Source organism: Drosophila yakuba, chromosome 3L (assembly GCF_016746365.2).
Source record: "Drosophila yakuba strain Tai18E2 chromosome 3L, Prin_Dyak_Tai18E2_2.1, whole genome shotgun sequence".
Taxonomy (NCBI): Eukaryota; Metazoa; Arthropoda; class Insecta; order Diptera; family Drosophilidae; genus Drosophila; species Drosophila yakuba.
In genome coordinates this window covers 19,748,727-19,762,956 of record NC_052529.2, presented here as the reverse complement: position 1 = coordinate 19,762,956, position 14,230 = coordinate 19,748,727, and the positions used below count along the sequence as shown (strand labels likewise).

At 43.0% G+C, this 14,230-nt stretch overlaps 1 protein-coding gene across 3 annotated transcripts in view; it reads right to left on the bottom strand.

Annotated features, from left to right (window-relative positions):
- Positions 1 to 14,230, bottom strand: part of LOC26536190 — a 41,980-nt gene that overhangs the window by 1,085 nt on the left and 26,665 nt on the right. Inside the window, exons 4-19 of one of the 3 annotated variants that reach the window (XR_005561117.2) lie at positions 11,365 to 11,501; positions 9,879 to 10,066; positions 9,712 to 9,815; positions 9,403 to 9,648; positions 8,911 to 9,041; positions 7,767 to 7,949; positions 6,590 to 6,619; positions 3,443 to 3,634; positions 2,964 to 3,373; positions 2,694 to 2,909; positions 2,307 to 2,640; positions 1,984 to 2,250; positions 1,746 to 1,929; positions 1,483 to 1,689; positions 1,224 to 1,425; positions 203 to 1,156 (exon numbers count right to left, since the gene is read on the bottom strand). Coding sequence is in view for 2 of the 3 variants with exons in the window: in XM_039374062.2 (XP_039229996.1) it covers positions 1,063 to 1,156; positions 1,224 to 1,425; positions 1,483 to 1,689; positions 1,746 to 1,929; positions 1,984 to 2,250; positions 2,307 to 2,640; positions 2,694 to 2,909; positions 2,964 to 3,373; positions 3,443 to 3,634; positions 6,590 to 6,619; positions 7,767 to 7,949; positions 8,911 to 9,041; positions 9,403 to 9,648; positions 9,712 to 9,815; positions 9,879 to 10,066; positions 11,365 to 11,501 (3,125 nt within the window). In the remaining variant the exon portion in view is untranslated. The remainder of the gene's footprint in view (positions 1 to 202; positions 1,157 to 1,223; positions 1,426 to 1,482; positions 1,690 to 1,745; positions 1,930 to 1,983; positions 2,251 to 2,306; positions 2,641 to 2,693; positions 2,910 to 2,963; positions 3,374 to 3,442; positions 3,635 to 6,589; positions 6,620 to 7,766; positions 7,950 to 8,910; positions 9,042 to 9,402; positions 9,649 to 9,711; positions 9,816 to 9,878; positions 10,067 to 11,364; positions 11,502 to 14,230) is intronic. The other 2 variants (XM_039374062.2, XM_039374063.2) reach the window with 2 other exon arrangements.

Below are 14,230 nucleotides of genomic sequence, written 5' to 3'. Positions count from 1 at the left end.
ATACCTATAAATTGTTGGCTTGATTTAGCTTTGATTATGCTGATATTATCCATGATCACTACAACGTCTATTAAACAACTAACGAATTCTTCTAGCTTCTATGTATATTGACATATTCGACTAACCAATGTGTCCCTCTGGCGACTAAATTACGTTTACGATGCATCCATCAATCTTAAAATGTAAAACATGTTCCACTTACGATCTACTCTGGGAGTGGTCGATTAATCATCTTCCTTTCGTCAGCTTACTCCATTGGATTTTTACTATTTTTTTTGTATTTGATTTCATGACTTTTGTTTTGTGCGCCGCATAATAAATGCTGTGTGAGTTTCTCAAACATTCCCCAAAAAAACTAACTCCTCCCCATCTAAACTCGTTTCCATTATCATCATTTGTCGGTTTCGACTAGCATAGTACGATACACTTAAAGGCTATTAGGAAACAGTTGTATCTACATAGGTTTATGAGTACTATGTAAGAACCAAAGACACGAACATAGTGGAAGTTATAACTGGTCAGATCTGTCCGATTTCTGGTCCTCGTCGTCCTGTGCTACGCAATCGTTAGTATGTACAGTGTGTTGGTTTTTGTGGGTCAAGTTTGGGAAATCATATCGAAAATACATACGAAAAATCCTAGGCCTAGAAAATTGCTTATAAAATTGCGCGACACTAAAAACCAGAAGAACACGAGTCATCTGAGTCTTTCGATCTATAAAATAGATATTAATACAAATAGAATCAACAAAATCCTGCGATCTGTAGCGCATACGCTCTCATATAAATGCAGTTTAAAAAACAGGTGAACGATTTTGATTCTGGTTGTTTGGTTTTGATTTCGATAAAGAGTTGCCTTTTTTCTTTCTATCGTTTCATTGTTGCGTTTTGCATTCGCGTCAGTTGAGATTGTGGTTTCTGTTTCTTGGTTGACTTGTGGTGGCGATACTTGTTTCTGTTCCGGGGCACAATTCTGCACGTTAGTGGCCGTCGAGCATCAGACCGTGGTAACACGATCGATCTCCACGTAACGCACAGAATTGTCGCTTTGTCAGCAAATCACCTCCTTTTCATCCAAAACGGCCGTGTCCATCGAGCTCAGCGATTTGAGTCGCGTCTGCAGTACCGAGGAGCCACGCAGCTTCCGTTTGATTTTCCTATTTCGAGTGTGGTAATGTAATAAATTAGCGATATAATTGACATATGCTGTAGTAGATCACATACTTGTAGGCAAAGGCAGCGAAAGCACAACACGAGAGCACAAAGATCAGGCAGAGCGTGGCCAGGATCTCGGCGGGCAGTTTCATTAGGGCCGAACACTGCAGGAAGGTCTCATCGTCCCCAGAAGGACAATGGACTACGCCATCACACCAAACACTAGCATTTACACAGGCACCCAGTTCGGCACACTTAAACTGACAGTCCTCTGCGAGGTTGGATCAATTAGAAGGCAATTTGAATAAAGGTCGTCTATTAAGCTTACCCGCCATGCTAAGTGTGGGCCTGGGAATCAATTCCATCCAGTTGAAGGAGTACTCCCCGTTGCCGGGACGCAGGAACTCGACGCTGATGGCTCTGGATCGATTGACAAGCGCGAAATTGGGCCTTTCATTCCAACCGGAACTGAAGATCTCCACAAATTCGTACGCATTCGAGTCGGGACTCAGTGGACAAGCCACAATGGTTAGACCTAATGAATTTAAGAATTGTAAGGCTGGAACAATAATGGAACATCTTCTACCCTACCCTCTGACGTGGTTAGCACAGCTCTAGACTTGGTCTCACATTTCCAAGTATCAGTCTGGACATAGGTCGCGTTCAGTGTCTGCATGGGATTGTGTTTACTCAAGAATATGGCCTTCAGTCGGACGTATAAAAACTTATTGCCATTAGAAGGCTCAATTAGCCAGGGTCTTGAGCGGCACTCCACCTGATAGAAATAAAAATGTGATTTCTGTCTTCTAAAGTTTATGCATCTACATACGTCTCCGAAGGTCATATCTATAGTGCCACTTGGTCCGAATTTTCTGCGTCCATCCTTGCAACTTGTTGGAGCCTTGACAAACTCAAACATTCCCTCGAAGTTTACCGTATCTGGATCGTCCAAAGTGGTCATGTTTTGTGCGATGAAGTGCACCTCCACATCGCGACTTGTAGAAGTGTACTCCACCGGCAGGTGGGATTGGTTAGAGGAGTTGCACATGCAGCCTCGATGAAGTAAAATGGAATCGTGGTAGGGTCGTTCAAAGATCTAAGGTAAAGTAATTAATATGTAAGATTGTTATGTTTAAAGTGAGTTAAAGCTACCTCAACTCTAACACTGGTATCGCCATAGCAAAAGGATCGATTGATGTCCTCATCCACACGTGAAAAGCAAGGTCTGTTGGTGGTTGTAACTTTTCTCATCTTGATTCTGACCCTTTCGCCGCGTTGTGCCTCGAATTTGTAGATGCATTTCAGGTTTCTGGTACCTCCTCTTCCAAAAAGGAATATATTGCGCACACTCCGGAAGATGGCGGGATCCTTGCGATCCATCATGCTGCTGAGGAACTTCCGGTTGCAATCGTGCTCCCCACCACCCCAAGGCAACCCATCCTGGTGCAGGTCAATGAACTCGTACTTCAGTTTGAAGTCCAGTGGTCTAGAAGATAAGGTTACTAGGGATTTTGACAAGTACCTCCAAAGAAATACCACCTTAATACTGTGGATTCAGTGTTGCGTAGCTCGAGCGTAATGCCATCGCTGCTGGACACATAGCTCTCGGATATTGTGCAGGGTCTAGCATAGGTCTCGTTTATGTTGGACCGGTCACAAGTGCGTGGAATTGTGCCCCGACAGAATCTGGCAATCACACTGGTGGAATTGTGGATATAGTGACCCAATGTGTTGTAACCACTTGTCTCGGTGGCACTGAAAAAGTTGAAATTATTGTGACTTCCCCTGTGTCCAAGATGCATCACCTACCAGTTCAAGTCTTTGCAAACGGGTGCATCCCTTAGAGTTCCATCCCAGATGCGCAGCATTCCACTGCAATCCTCTTGCGTCTGCAGCACGCCAATGGCGCCCACGGATGTCTCATCTATCTGGCCAAACTCCGGATCCAAGTTGAACTTCAGCACGGAAATCCACACCTTGAACCGGGAAAGCGGTTGATGCATCCCCGACTGACTGCTCGTCCTGCGCGACAAGCTCAGGTGGTCAAAGGTCTTGAAGACGCCCAGTCCTTGAAGGTGATACAGGCACGTGGAATTCGGAGCCAGCGAGTGCTTGGGACTCTCGAGGATGCCGCGACCTGCACCGCGAATCCAAAACTCGCAGGGTTTCTTGTTCTTCGAGTACGTGGGACTCTGGATGTCCACGAATTGAACCTCGACCTGCGAAGGGAAAAACATAGTCAAGCATTTTCCTCAGATGACTGCCATGCCACTTGGTGGCCTACTCACCTCCAGCTGGAATCCGTAGAGCGGCAGTACCTGCGACGAGGTGCCGGTGAAGGTGCCAAACGGCGACGTGCTGAACTCAACCAAAAGCTCCGGGCCGCTGGAAACGGCCGCCGGCACCGCCTGACCACCTCCGCAGAACTTCAGTATGATGGGGTCACGTGTGGTGTAGCCGTCGTACACGGTCACGTAGTCCTGCGGGTAGCGAAAGGACATCGAGAGACAAGAGGAGAACGAGAAAGAGAGCCGGGCGAAAGAGAAGGAGAACAGAGTGGGTGAGGAGAGAGCGAAATGAGTGGATCTGCGACAAATGTAGGTGGTGCTTGTTGATTTCACCATGTGGGTGGCACTGACTAGCTACACAGTGAAGAACTCTTTCTAAATTGTATAAAATTGAACATTTTTGTTCAACATCAGCACATCCCGTTAAGTGTACGTTGTTTAATGACAAATCTCATCTAAGAGAAGATGTTTTCAGTGTGACGCATAAGAGTGGTTTTTGTTGTTTTCAGTGTAGTGATTGAAGTAAAAGGCCGAGTGTGGCAAAAATGGACAATATGGTGGGGGCTGGGGTCGAACTGAGTGCAAAGGGACGGTAATTGCTGTAAAGAAGTGGACCCAAAGTGCAGCATCTCTCGTATTACTTAATGGCTACTGTACGTATACGTGATTTTTGGTTACATTCCGCTCGCCAGGAAGGACAGCAAGTAATGGTGCGGTATGTTAGTCTGGGGAAATTCAGGGAAGTGTAAGAAGAACTTGGAACTGGCCTAAAGAGTTGAGCACATTGGCTTTGATGTGTCCGACACTTGATGCACACTTAGTGTCGAGCCTTTTAAGAGCATTTAAAGCTTGTTTGAAATGGATGAAACACGCTTATGCGGTTTACTTGAGTGTTTAACTTTGTACTAAAATTACTAAAAAAAGGGGTTTTTGTGATATTAAATGATAATTGGAAGATTGTTGGGTGCTATTTTCGTTGCTCAAAAAGTTATTTTATATTAAAATTTAATGAAATTTATAACTGAGACTGGGTTCAGACTTACTAAAGATTGTCTTCGAAAGGATTGATTATATTATGTAGTAAGTACTAGGAACTGCACTTCCTTCAGTTCACTTTGTAATAGTTCATTCATTCAGTTTTGAAATCAGTAGGTAGCAGCGTAATACCCAATTCCACATCTCCCATAAACGAAACACGTTCATTTTTGTGCGGTTTTCTGGCGTTCGAATTTGGCGCATAATTGTGCAAATTTTAATTGAGTTGGCCTTGCCAATGGGCATTCTGAGTGGGTGTACACAGGAGCATAATGCCTGCCATTCGGACCAAGTGCTCGTCCATGGGGCGTTTCCTACCTTTGGCCAACGCATGACAAATTAGTTTTGTGGCCGGCGACTTTTTGCATTCATTTAGCTGAGGTTTCTGTTTCCGGCTCGGCCTTGTTTGTGCAGCTGGCCGCAAATTTAAACTATGCCCGAGACCGCAGACCAGATTCCGGGTCGGAGCCACAGTCCGAACAGCCGTGAATGTGGTCCAGGTAATTTGTGACCGCAAATTTATTGAAAGCGCAGCATTTGTACAAATTAGTGGAGACACAAATGGGGGATACGTATTCGTAGGTATTTCCGCTTTTTGTGCTCCTTACTTTTTTGGTCTGCATGTATAGGCAAGAGAAAAATTACCGGTTACCGGTTTAAAAAAAAAGTATACATTTTTGGGTGATTTCATTTCATTGGGGATGTCATGTGAAACCAATTAAATGCATATTAAAAGGCCTCTGCAAAACGAAAATCTGTATATTTCTTTCTTTTGTCGAATGCATTTCTTGGTAGCCAATTGCATATTGCAGTACATTTTTTACAAAAAAGTGATAAAAATTCCAAATCGATCGTTTAGTTTAATAATTTTCAATGGAATTTTTTTCATGTGTGTACCTTTGCTCTATTGCCCAGTCTGCCGCTCCCTTCGTGGATCACAGGCTGCGAGGCTTCCGCCATCCGGCGATTATTCACACATGCCGCACCGAAATGGCCGGCACTTTTGGACATTTTGGCTTAAGAGCGCGAGACAAAAAGTTGGAAAAAAGAGGAAAATGGCAGAAGCAGGACAATGTGTAGGCAGAGTGCAGGCCCAGTCCAGGATCCTGCAATCCTTGCAAATGGCGCTAACGTCCGAGCGGATTGCTTTCCAACTGAATAAGCAAAAAGTGAAGGGGTTAGCCCTCTTGGTCTTCGGGTTAGGAGGCAGGGATTGGCACGCCTTGCTGCCATAACGAGCATTTAATGGGGGAATTACTGTGGGGATCTGGAGCACAGAGGTCATCCTCCCCTTTCTTAGCAAGCAGGGATTTTGTTGCGAAGCTAAATTGAATAGTTGCTGATGACTAAATGGGCAACTAAAAGCAAAATTCCTCGACACGGAAATCGTCAAAACGTTTTAGTGGGGATTCTTCCATCCCCATCTCCATCCCCCACTTTTGGATTGCAGATGGTGTATAGGGGGTGGAATGTCTTTGACCGCTGTGGCGGATCAACTTAAAGCGCTCTGAATGGAGCCCGGAAGTGGGAAATCCATCAAGAGTAGCATCCTCGGCTCTTCTGCTTTTCTGTATGATGAATGCCCGGGGCAATTATTTACATGGGACCCAGGCACGTTCGTCCACTAATGTCCTTGATGTCCTCGGCTCTCGGTGTCCTCAGACCTCAGAACTCAGACCTCAGAACGCAAACCTCCTTTGTGTGCGATTTATGATGTGCGTGCCAAGTGTTCATTAATATAAATCCAATGACAGATTCTCCCCTCGCGCGTGTGCTAATGAATATATTATCTAGTCTATAGATATTCCATATATGTCGATTTACCCAGATCATTTTGATTTGTTGTTGGTTTGGTTTGCTTTCGACGGGCAGTGCATACATTTATCTTGATTAATTGTTCTTGAACAGCGAAAGATGGCAAATAATTGTTGCTAATAGTGGGGTGGATCAATAGAAAGAGTGAAATAGGGGGTGTGTGTGCGTGGTTGGGTGCCAGAGGATAAGTGCTCACTAACTATGCATACGACTAAAATTGATTGGTGGCAACATGAGTTTTGAATTGAGTCGCATTGAACTGAACTGAGCGAGAAATGTTCTGGAGTTTGGCATTACCGTGGATTTCCATTTGGGCTTTACATTTTCCTATTGGAGAAAATACATATACATATATTTATAGGTACTTCAGATTTACGAATTTTATAGCAAATTCTAGTTTGGTGCAATTTGAGAAACTAAGTGATTTCAGAAGAAAAAGTTTTAAGGTTTTTTTTTGAGTAGAGACACCTCCTACAGAAATATTTGAAGGATAAGTAACCTTCTCTGATAATAATTTAAAAATTTCCGAGACGTCTTTCCAAGTCTTGTAACTTAAAATGGGTCTCTTTAACACGCTACTCCTTTTCGAGGTTTAAGGAATTAATTAAGCTAAATTAAAACGGTCGAGGGAATCGCCATCATAGAAGTTGTCTGGCACAGTTAAGCGTATTTCATTTTCGGAGGCTCTTTATCTTTAACATAATTGAGGTAGCATTATAAAAATCCTTTAAAGAATATCACTTTCGCCAGCTTATTTTCACACTTCGTATCCTTCATATTTCACATTTTGCCGACTTATCCCCCATTAATGCTTCATTTTGCATACACATCGCTCATTAAGAGCTCATCCAAAAGTTGTCCCTTTTAAGTTGTAGGCTCCATGGACAGGAGTCCAGGACGAGTTCCATTCCTGCTCTGCCTGCCCGAAGATAAACAAAAAGAAACGCTACAAAATTAACACTTCCCGAGACTGGCCAGAGGAACCTATCGAGTGCTCAAGGCAATGTCGGACGGAGGAGTTGGTCCTGGTACTCGGAGGAGGACATGGCCATCGGACAATGCCGGGACTACGACAGTGGAAATTCAGAGGAAAAGTCCGCAGGGGTGCGGTTGCAATGGGAAGGGGAGTGCAAACAACTGATTTCAGATTTTTGCTCATTTCCTTTTCAATTTGACGTTTTTTGCGCAGTTTTTCCACCACTTTTCCACCCACCCACTCCGTCCGAATATTTCCATTGGCCTTGTTTGCCGGCCACCGGCCAACAGAGGAAGTAATTTTTATGCCGGACCCCCTCGTTAAAGTTGGCAAATGCAAACACAGAGGGGTCCATCGCAGGGACATTTACAGATAAAGATAGGGGATAAAGGCGAGATGTACTCAGCTCAGATATAGATACAGATACAGACGCAGATACAGATACAGATAGATAGAGAAAAGGAGAAGCAAAGCGCATTTAAAGGCAGATTTAATTACCTGAATGTAGTCGCAGTCATTCCATGTTTTCAGCCTCGGCTCGAATTTCTTATCCTTGTCGCTGGCACTCGGCGGTGGTGCCATTTTGTTCGCCGCGGCCGTTTCCTGGGTGGAAATCCAGACCAGATTGCCCTTGGGCTGTTTGACTAGAATCAGGGCGTGTTTGCCATGGGGCACGTCGTGCTGTGTGGACAGGAGAATTAAATGCAAATTAATGAGCCGCAGCGCACAGAATGTTTTGTTTGACAGCGCCATTCCTTTTGTGGGATCGGAATAGGAACCGGGATGAGAGGATTAATTGGAGCATTTAAATTACGCAATTTTCTGGTCGGTGTTGTAAATGGTGATTGATATTCGTGCCTTACATTTGATTTCTTTCGTTCTCAAATGCGTAATTTATGAGGCACACGGAACAAGCAAAATGTGTTTAATAGTATATCACTTGCAACGAAGTATTTTTCATTTTAAAGCAGTGAAATTAATGCTTTATCTTTAAGCTGTACTATAATTCTTTTTAATACGATTTTTATATATATTCTTATTATAACTTATACAAGTTGCTTAAATCCTGACTATACTGACTATATTCATGAGAATAATGTTTTTATTTATTTGAAACTTGTTTTTCATATTACGCCCATGCTTTAATAATACCTTCTCTACATGCCAATTTTTCCCAAGACTCCCAAATATAGCCGCATTAAGTTCAATGACACAAAGGCAGTGGAGCCAGTAAACAATTTGTAATTTTAAAAGATCATCCACAGTATGTGAGACCTTTAACAGTTGATTGCCAATGGCAACGAGTCGTCCTGCCACATATTAAAAATTCCAAGCAGGCTAGGAGCGCTTCAGACGGCAGTCTCTGCTCCTCCAGTTAATTATAATAAAAGCCCATTCTATTTTGGAATGTAAATTGCCATTTTATTTTTTTCGCATTGCCCCCCTTGTTTTGAACTTTGCTGTGGCATAAATAAAAATAAGGCAGCGTGTATTTTTATGACCCAGAAGGTAGAATCCTGTCCGCTAAATCCTGTGTTGGTTAGAGCTGCCTAACCTTTTTGACCTGGCACGGCTCGTAGCCCCAGAACACTAGACCAGACCTGACAGGAGTTTAATTTCGTTTTAATTATTATCTGCTCACCTGTCGCACTGCGTAGTAGCAGGTGAGGTTGCGCGGATAGATGCCTGGGAAGTTGGGCGACTGCAGGCGACACGGCTTCTTGTCGCAGTCGCTGAAGATCCTGGAGCAATACGTTCCGGGTATGAGGTCACCTGCAAAGCGGAAAGCAGATGTCACAGCCAGAAATAATATTCAATTAGTCATTAAGGACGGTTAAGGTTATGTAAAAGAAATGAATTCTTAAATTTAACCAGTTCATTCCTTAATCGTGTGACAAAATAGCATCACATACTCGTACTTTTAATATTAATAAAATATTATAAAAAAACGTACTTATACAGCAATGAATTATTATTTTAAAATAAAAATTTATTTTAATAATTGTTAGTGGTACTTGGAAATGCTGGTTTCTTTGACAATTAACCTTTTCAAAGCGACTTTCTGAAAATCTAGTTAATCAGTCCTAAACTATATAATTCAAAGATCATTTCAAGCCCTGCCTTCCCAACTCACCGAGATAGTACTTGGGCTCCGTGTAGTTTTGTTCGTCCTTGGCCAAAGATTTTTCCAGTGAGGCCATGAAAGTCTTGTTGTTGGCGTAAGCGCTGAAAAGACTAAAGTCCTGGCCATACCGGTCCGAACGGGCTACGCTGGAGTTGGTAAAGTCCTCCAGGATACCAGGAGCGCCTTGTTGTTGCTGCTGCTGTTGCTGCTGCTGTTGATTGAGAAAGCTGCTGCGGTTGTGCCACTGGGCCAGCTCTAGAAGGAAAAACGGGGGATTAGGGATTTGGAATCGACTCCAGTCCCTGCGGTCGCACGCACCTGCCAGCTTAATGCCCCCGTAGCGGGTCACCGAACTGTCCCTGGACAAAACCTTGTATCTGATGCGAAAGTCGAAGTTGTAGCCACTCTGATCCCTCGCCAGTCTGTGGGTTGTATTTATAGACATTAATCGGGTCATTACATTATGAACCGCACTCGGGACGCACCTGTTCAGCCGAATGGTGAATATCAGGGAGCGGGTTTCGCTGTAGAAGAGCACTGGTCCCCAGGAGCTGCCACACCACATTCCGCCGATGGGCGTCCGTGCCGACTCCGCTATCTGCATATATCCGTCCGGACAACCCTCGTGTACGTACGAGGTGAACCTGCCAATCGTGAAGCTGTCCAGGGTGACCTAGGGCGATTCGCACAATAAACGTGTGAGCTGTGTTGTGGGGTCTCTACTTTGGGGTGCCCAAATGTCCATAAAGGTTATGGTACTAATTATGATAATATTATATATCGTATATATCACAGTGCCAACACCAAATTAGGAACATTAACGATAAGTGCCGCCAGATTTATCATGTAAATTATTATGTATTATACTTTATATTATGCTTTTATTTTAAATTAATAAAAATTAGAAATTATAAAAGTGATTTGGTTATTTTTTAGTGTTCTGATCGAGAAATAAAGTGTGTATGTAGTTTCTGTCCTTCTTCAATTAGTATATAAGCACTAACTGTTAACTGAACGATTTGGGGAGGAGAAACGTTCCTCGGACTTCCGGTTGCCCGAATCAAGTCTATGTAGTCTCCCTGCTGGACATAAAATATTCCCCGGATGTGCCGAAGGGAGTGCCAGTAATAAGTTTCGGTCAGTGCTCGTAGCTCAGTCGATATCAGTGCCGAATGCTCTTGGGACGCACTCGAGCATGCCAAAGGCTCGACTCGGCCTGGATGCCGGGTGCTTCTCCTTGTTGCCTCTGCTGCCACTCCCACTCCATCGGCTCCTGCTCCTGCAGCATCCTTCATTCCAATTGGAGGTGTGAAGTGGCGTAATAACTAACAGGCGCCGGCACTTGCTCACTGCCGCCCCGAAATAAGGGGAGTTGTGAAGGGGAGTTGTGCAGGATTTGCTACGCTTCGGCGAGTGGCTTTGAAATCAATATTGCTTCTGCCACCCACTGCCCACCACCCAACACCCACCCACCCAATCATGGCCCCTATTCCCACCACCCATCCTCCGGCAGCGCCTTTCTTGTTGCTTATCTTTTAATGGCGTAGTTTATCCCGTTACAAAATGAAATGTGAAAGGCAATCGCAAATGGCGAATGCAGAGAGGTCTCCCCCTTCACCTCTGCAACCTTTGGTGCACTGAGATAAATTTAAACAATGCTTTAAACACAAATTGCATCATCATTCTGTATATGTGTTATAACAAAGTGTAGTTTCCTTCTCGATTGAATAATTACAATTATTCATAACATATTAATTATGAGCAACTATAATTAATTAAAATGGGTTTTTTTATTGTTTGAAAGTTTAAAGTACTAAAAGTATGCAGTAATATGAAGAAATGGTTTAAGATCGGTTCCATTTGCCATTGACCAAGAATACAATAATACTGCACACTCGTAGACCCTTTAAAAGTCACTGTAAGATCATGGTGTGGCATCTTTGGTGCCCCGAATCGCTACACTCGACTCACCTGCACCACATCGCCGTGTTGTCCACCTGCCGCCGTGAAGGTGAGCACACACACAAAGGGCACGCGATCCTGTTTGGGGCGGTGCAACTCCAGGGCGTAGGTCTGTCCAATGTCGCCGTAGTAGGTGCGATTGCAGCCTGCAAATATATATATTAAATGCAATTAGCGATGGTTCGGCAATTAGTTTGTTTGGCCCACGCGCTGCCAGGCAACCGCAACTGGCATTCCTTCCCAAAACCCCAAACCCCGAACCCCAAAAAGGGGAGTAGCGAAGTCCCCGATTATCATCCAGGACTTGCCCGTGGGGAATGGCATTTGTCACGCCATAAATTATCGGCAGAGCAAGGCAGATGCCAACACAAAGTATCAAATTAACATAACATTAACTTCACATGCAAACTGATTGAAACGCAAAGTAAACTAATCCATTTGCGTGAATAATTTAAGGTACTCAGCTTTTAATGTATTCACATTGCGGAGGAGGGTGGAAAATGTTTGCCACACAGTTTGTGGTAAATTTATTAAACTTTATCTTAAAGACTACATGCGATTTACTACGATGATTTGGTTTTAGATTGCTCTTGTCTAAGTATTTTGTTTACTGACTATTAAATTCGGTTGCATTAGAGATTCATTTATGCTACATACAATCTAGTATACGTATGTGCTATAGGTCAAATTTAGAGAAGTATATTAAATAAATTTAATTTGCTGTAATTATATCAGAGTTCTTAATTAACTGACAAAACAAGCTTTCTTAAATTCCCTTAAAAATGTGTTATCAAGTGCGTGCTTCAATATTAGTTATGTTTGTATAGCTTTCTCTAGTTTTTTGTTTTGAAACCTTTTCATTGAATTGTTGTTTACGCCTTGCTAATGAAAATAGAGAAACTGTTTTCCCAGCTTTCACTCGATTACATATTCCGATTCGGAAATCCTTTTCATAATTGAATAACCACAAACTGGAATGATTTATGCTTGTGCGATTTGCATATATGGAATTAAGTCCTGCCTTTTGTAGTTGTCTCCAAAAATGAAGGGAGAGTCATAGCAATGGTAGTTTGCATAGAAATTGGCAATTTCTTTTGGATCCCTTCAGAATGCATATCTTTTCCTCTGGCGTTTCAATTAGTTTTATTAAAAATGCATATGAACCAGGCAGAGAGACAGCCGCCGGATAAAATAATTCAATTCGGAATAAATTGCTCAAGTGTTGCTAGTTGTTGTGCTCTAATTGCTTTCTGTGCATTCAATGATGTTTATAATGCGCTCAGCCATCAATAGTCAATTAGATAATTATAGGATTGCAGGGGAAATCAATTTCGATCGCTGTAGGCGAGCTCTGATTGCCGGTTTGTCAGTCTATCACTCTGTCATTCTGTCATTCTGTCTGACATGCATGATAGTCATGTTCCATTTGGCGGGCGTGTGCTTATAATTGCCAGTGCAATAATAACTAATCACTGGCTATAGCCATTCATTTATAGTTTTTAGCTGGCAGATGAGAATCAGTAACATTTAAATCAACTTTTTGGTAATCAAGCGTTGAGTTTTTGATTGGATTTAGCCAAAAGAATTATTGCAAAACTATTTTCGTTTAATTAAATGTAAACAGGCAAGGAATTTTCCAATCGTTTTTAGATAATTCAAGCGAATTCCACGACCATCAGATGACAGTTTTGGGCGGTTTGTTGTAGCATTTATAGTTCATATGGATGGACATACGATCATGGTCAAATTGACTATATATATACTTTATAGGGTCGAAAAAGCTTAATTCTACCTATTACACACTTTTCAACGAGTCTAGTACACTCTTTTACTCTACGAGTATTGGGTATCCTTTTTGCCATTTGGCTTGAACAAACAAGTCAAATATATGTGACCCAGTCGATAAGCTCGTTGTTCAATTAAAAACCCCACGAGTTCTCTCTGCCCCTGTTCATCGCAGCGATTGCCGCCCACTTTGGTCACCCGTCTCATTGAATGTCATTGAAAAGTACTTAATTAAATTCATCAACGCTTGACATGGCGCGCCCGGCTGCAGCAGGAACAGGAGCAGGACATCCCGGCATCCTGGCAGAAGCAGGAGGATGAAATTGATGGGCTTGCTGGCAGCCAATTGGCAAAAGTGAGAAGTTCACTTCTCCGCCATTATGAGGGCCAATGGGGAGTAAAGTGGGTGGCTCATTGGGATGGTTGCCAATCAGAGTGGTGCTCCATGTGCGAGTGGGGAGTGCTTAATTACATTTACACATGAAGGCCGTGTTTACAAGAGCGGCCAGTGAATGGATGCAGCGGAGGTAGATGATTGCCGGATGGTTATGGGGTTTGACAAGCTTGAATGCTTCCAGGTTCGCACCGGCCTGTCCGCCACGAGGATTGCGGGCGGAAGCCATTGAGGGCCACACCAATCGATTTGGCGAGGGATCTCCGACCTTATTTGCTTAATACTGCACGGTGTGAGGGTATTCTTATGAAATTTACGGGTTTGAGCTCCAAAGAGGTATAGAAACAATTGTACGCAATGAAGTGCCAACTAAAAGGGGAGTACAAGAAATAAAATGGTCGACGTGGCGTATACGTATTAAAAATCGAGACAATACAAGTGAATTTCTTTGCTATGAGGAATAATCAAGAAAACACTGTAGGTACGCTTAAGTTATTGAATTTATAAAGGGGAAATACGTAAATGGGAGTGCTTTTACGTAATATTTAACCTAATATTAAACTTAACAAGAGAATGCTCTATGTCTCATTTCATAATCGATGTACCCGACTGTTTCAATTACGCACTCTTCACCCACCGATTGCCTGGTGTATTGAACAAACAATACTTTCGCAGGTCGTTTCGGATTGCCTCTCA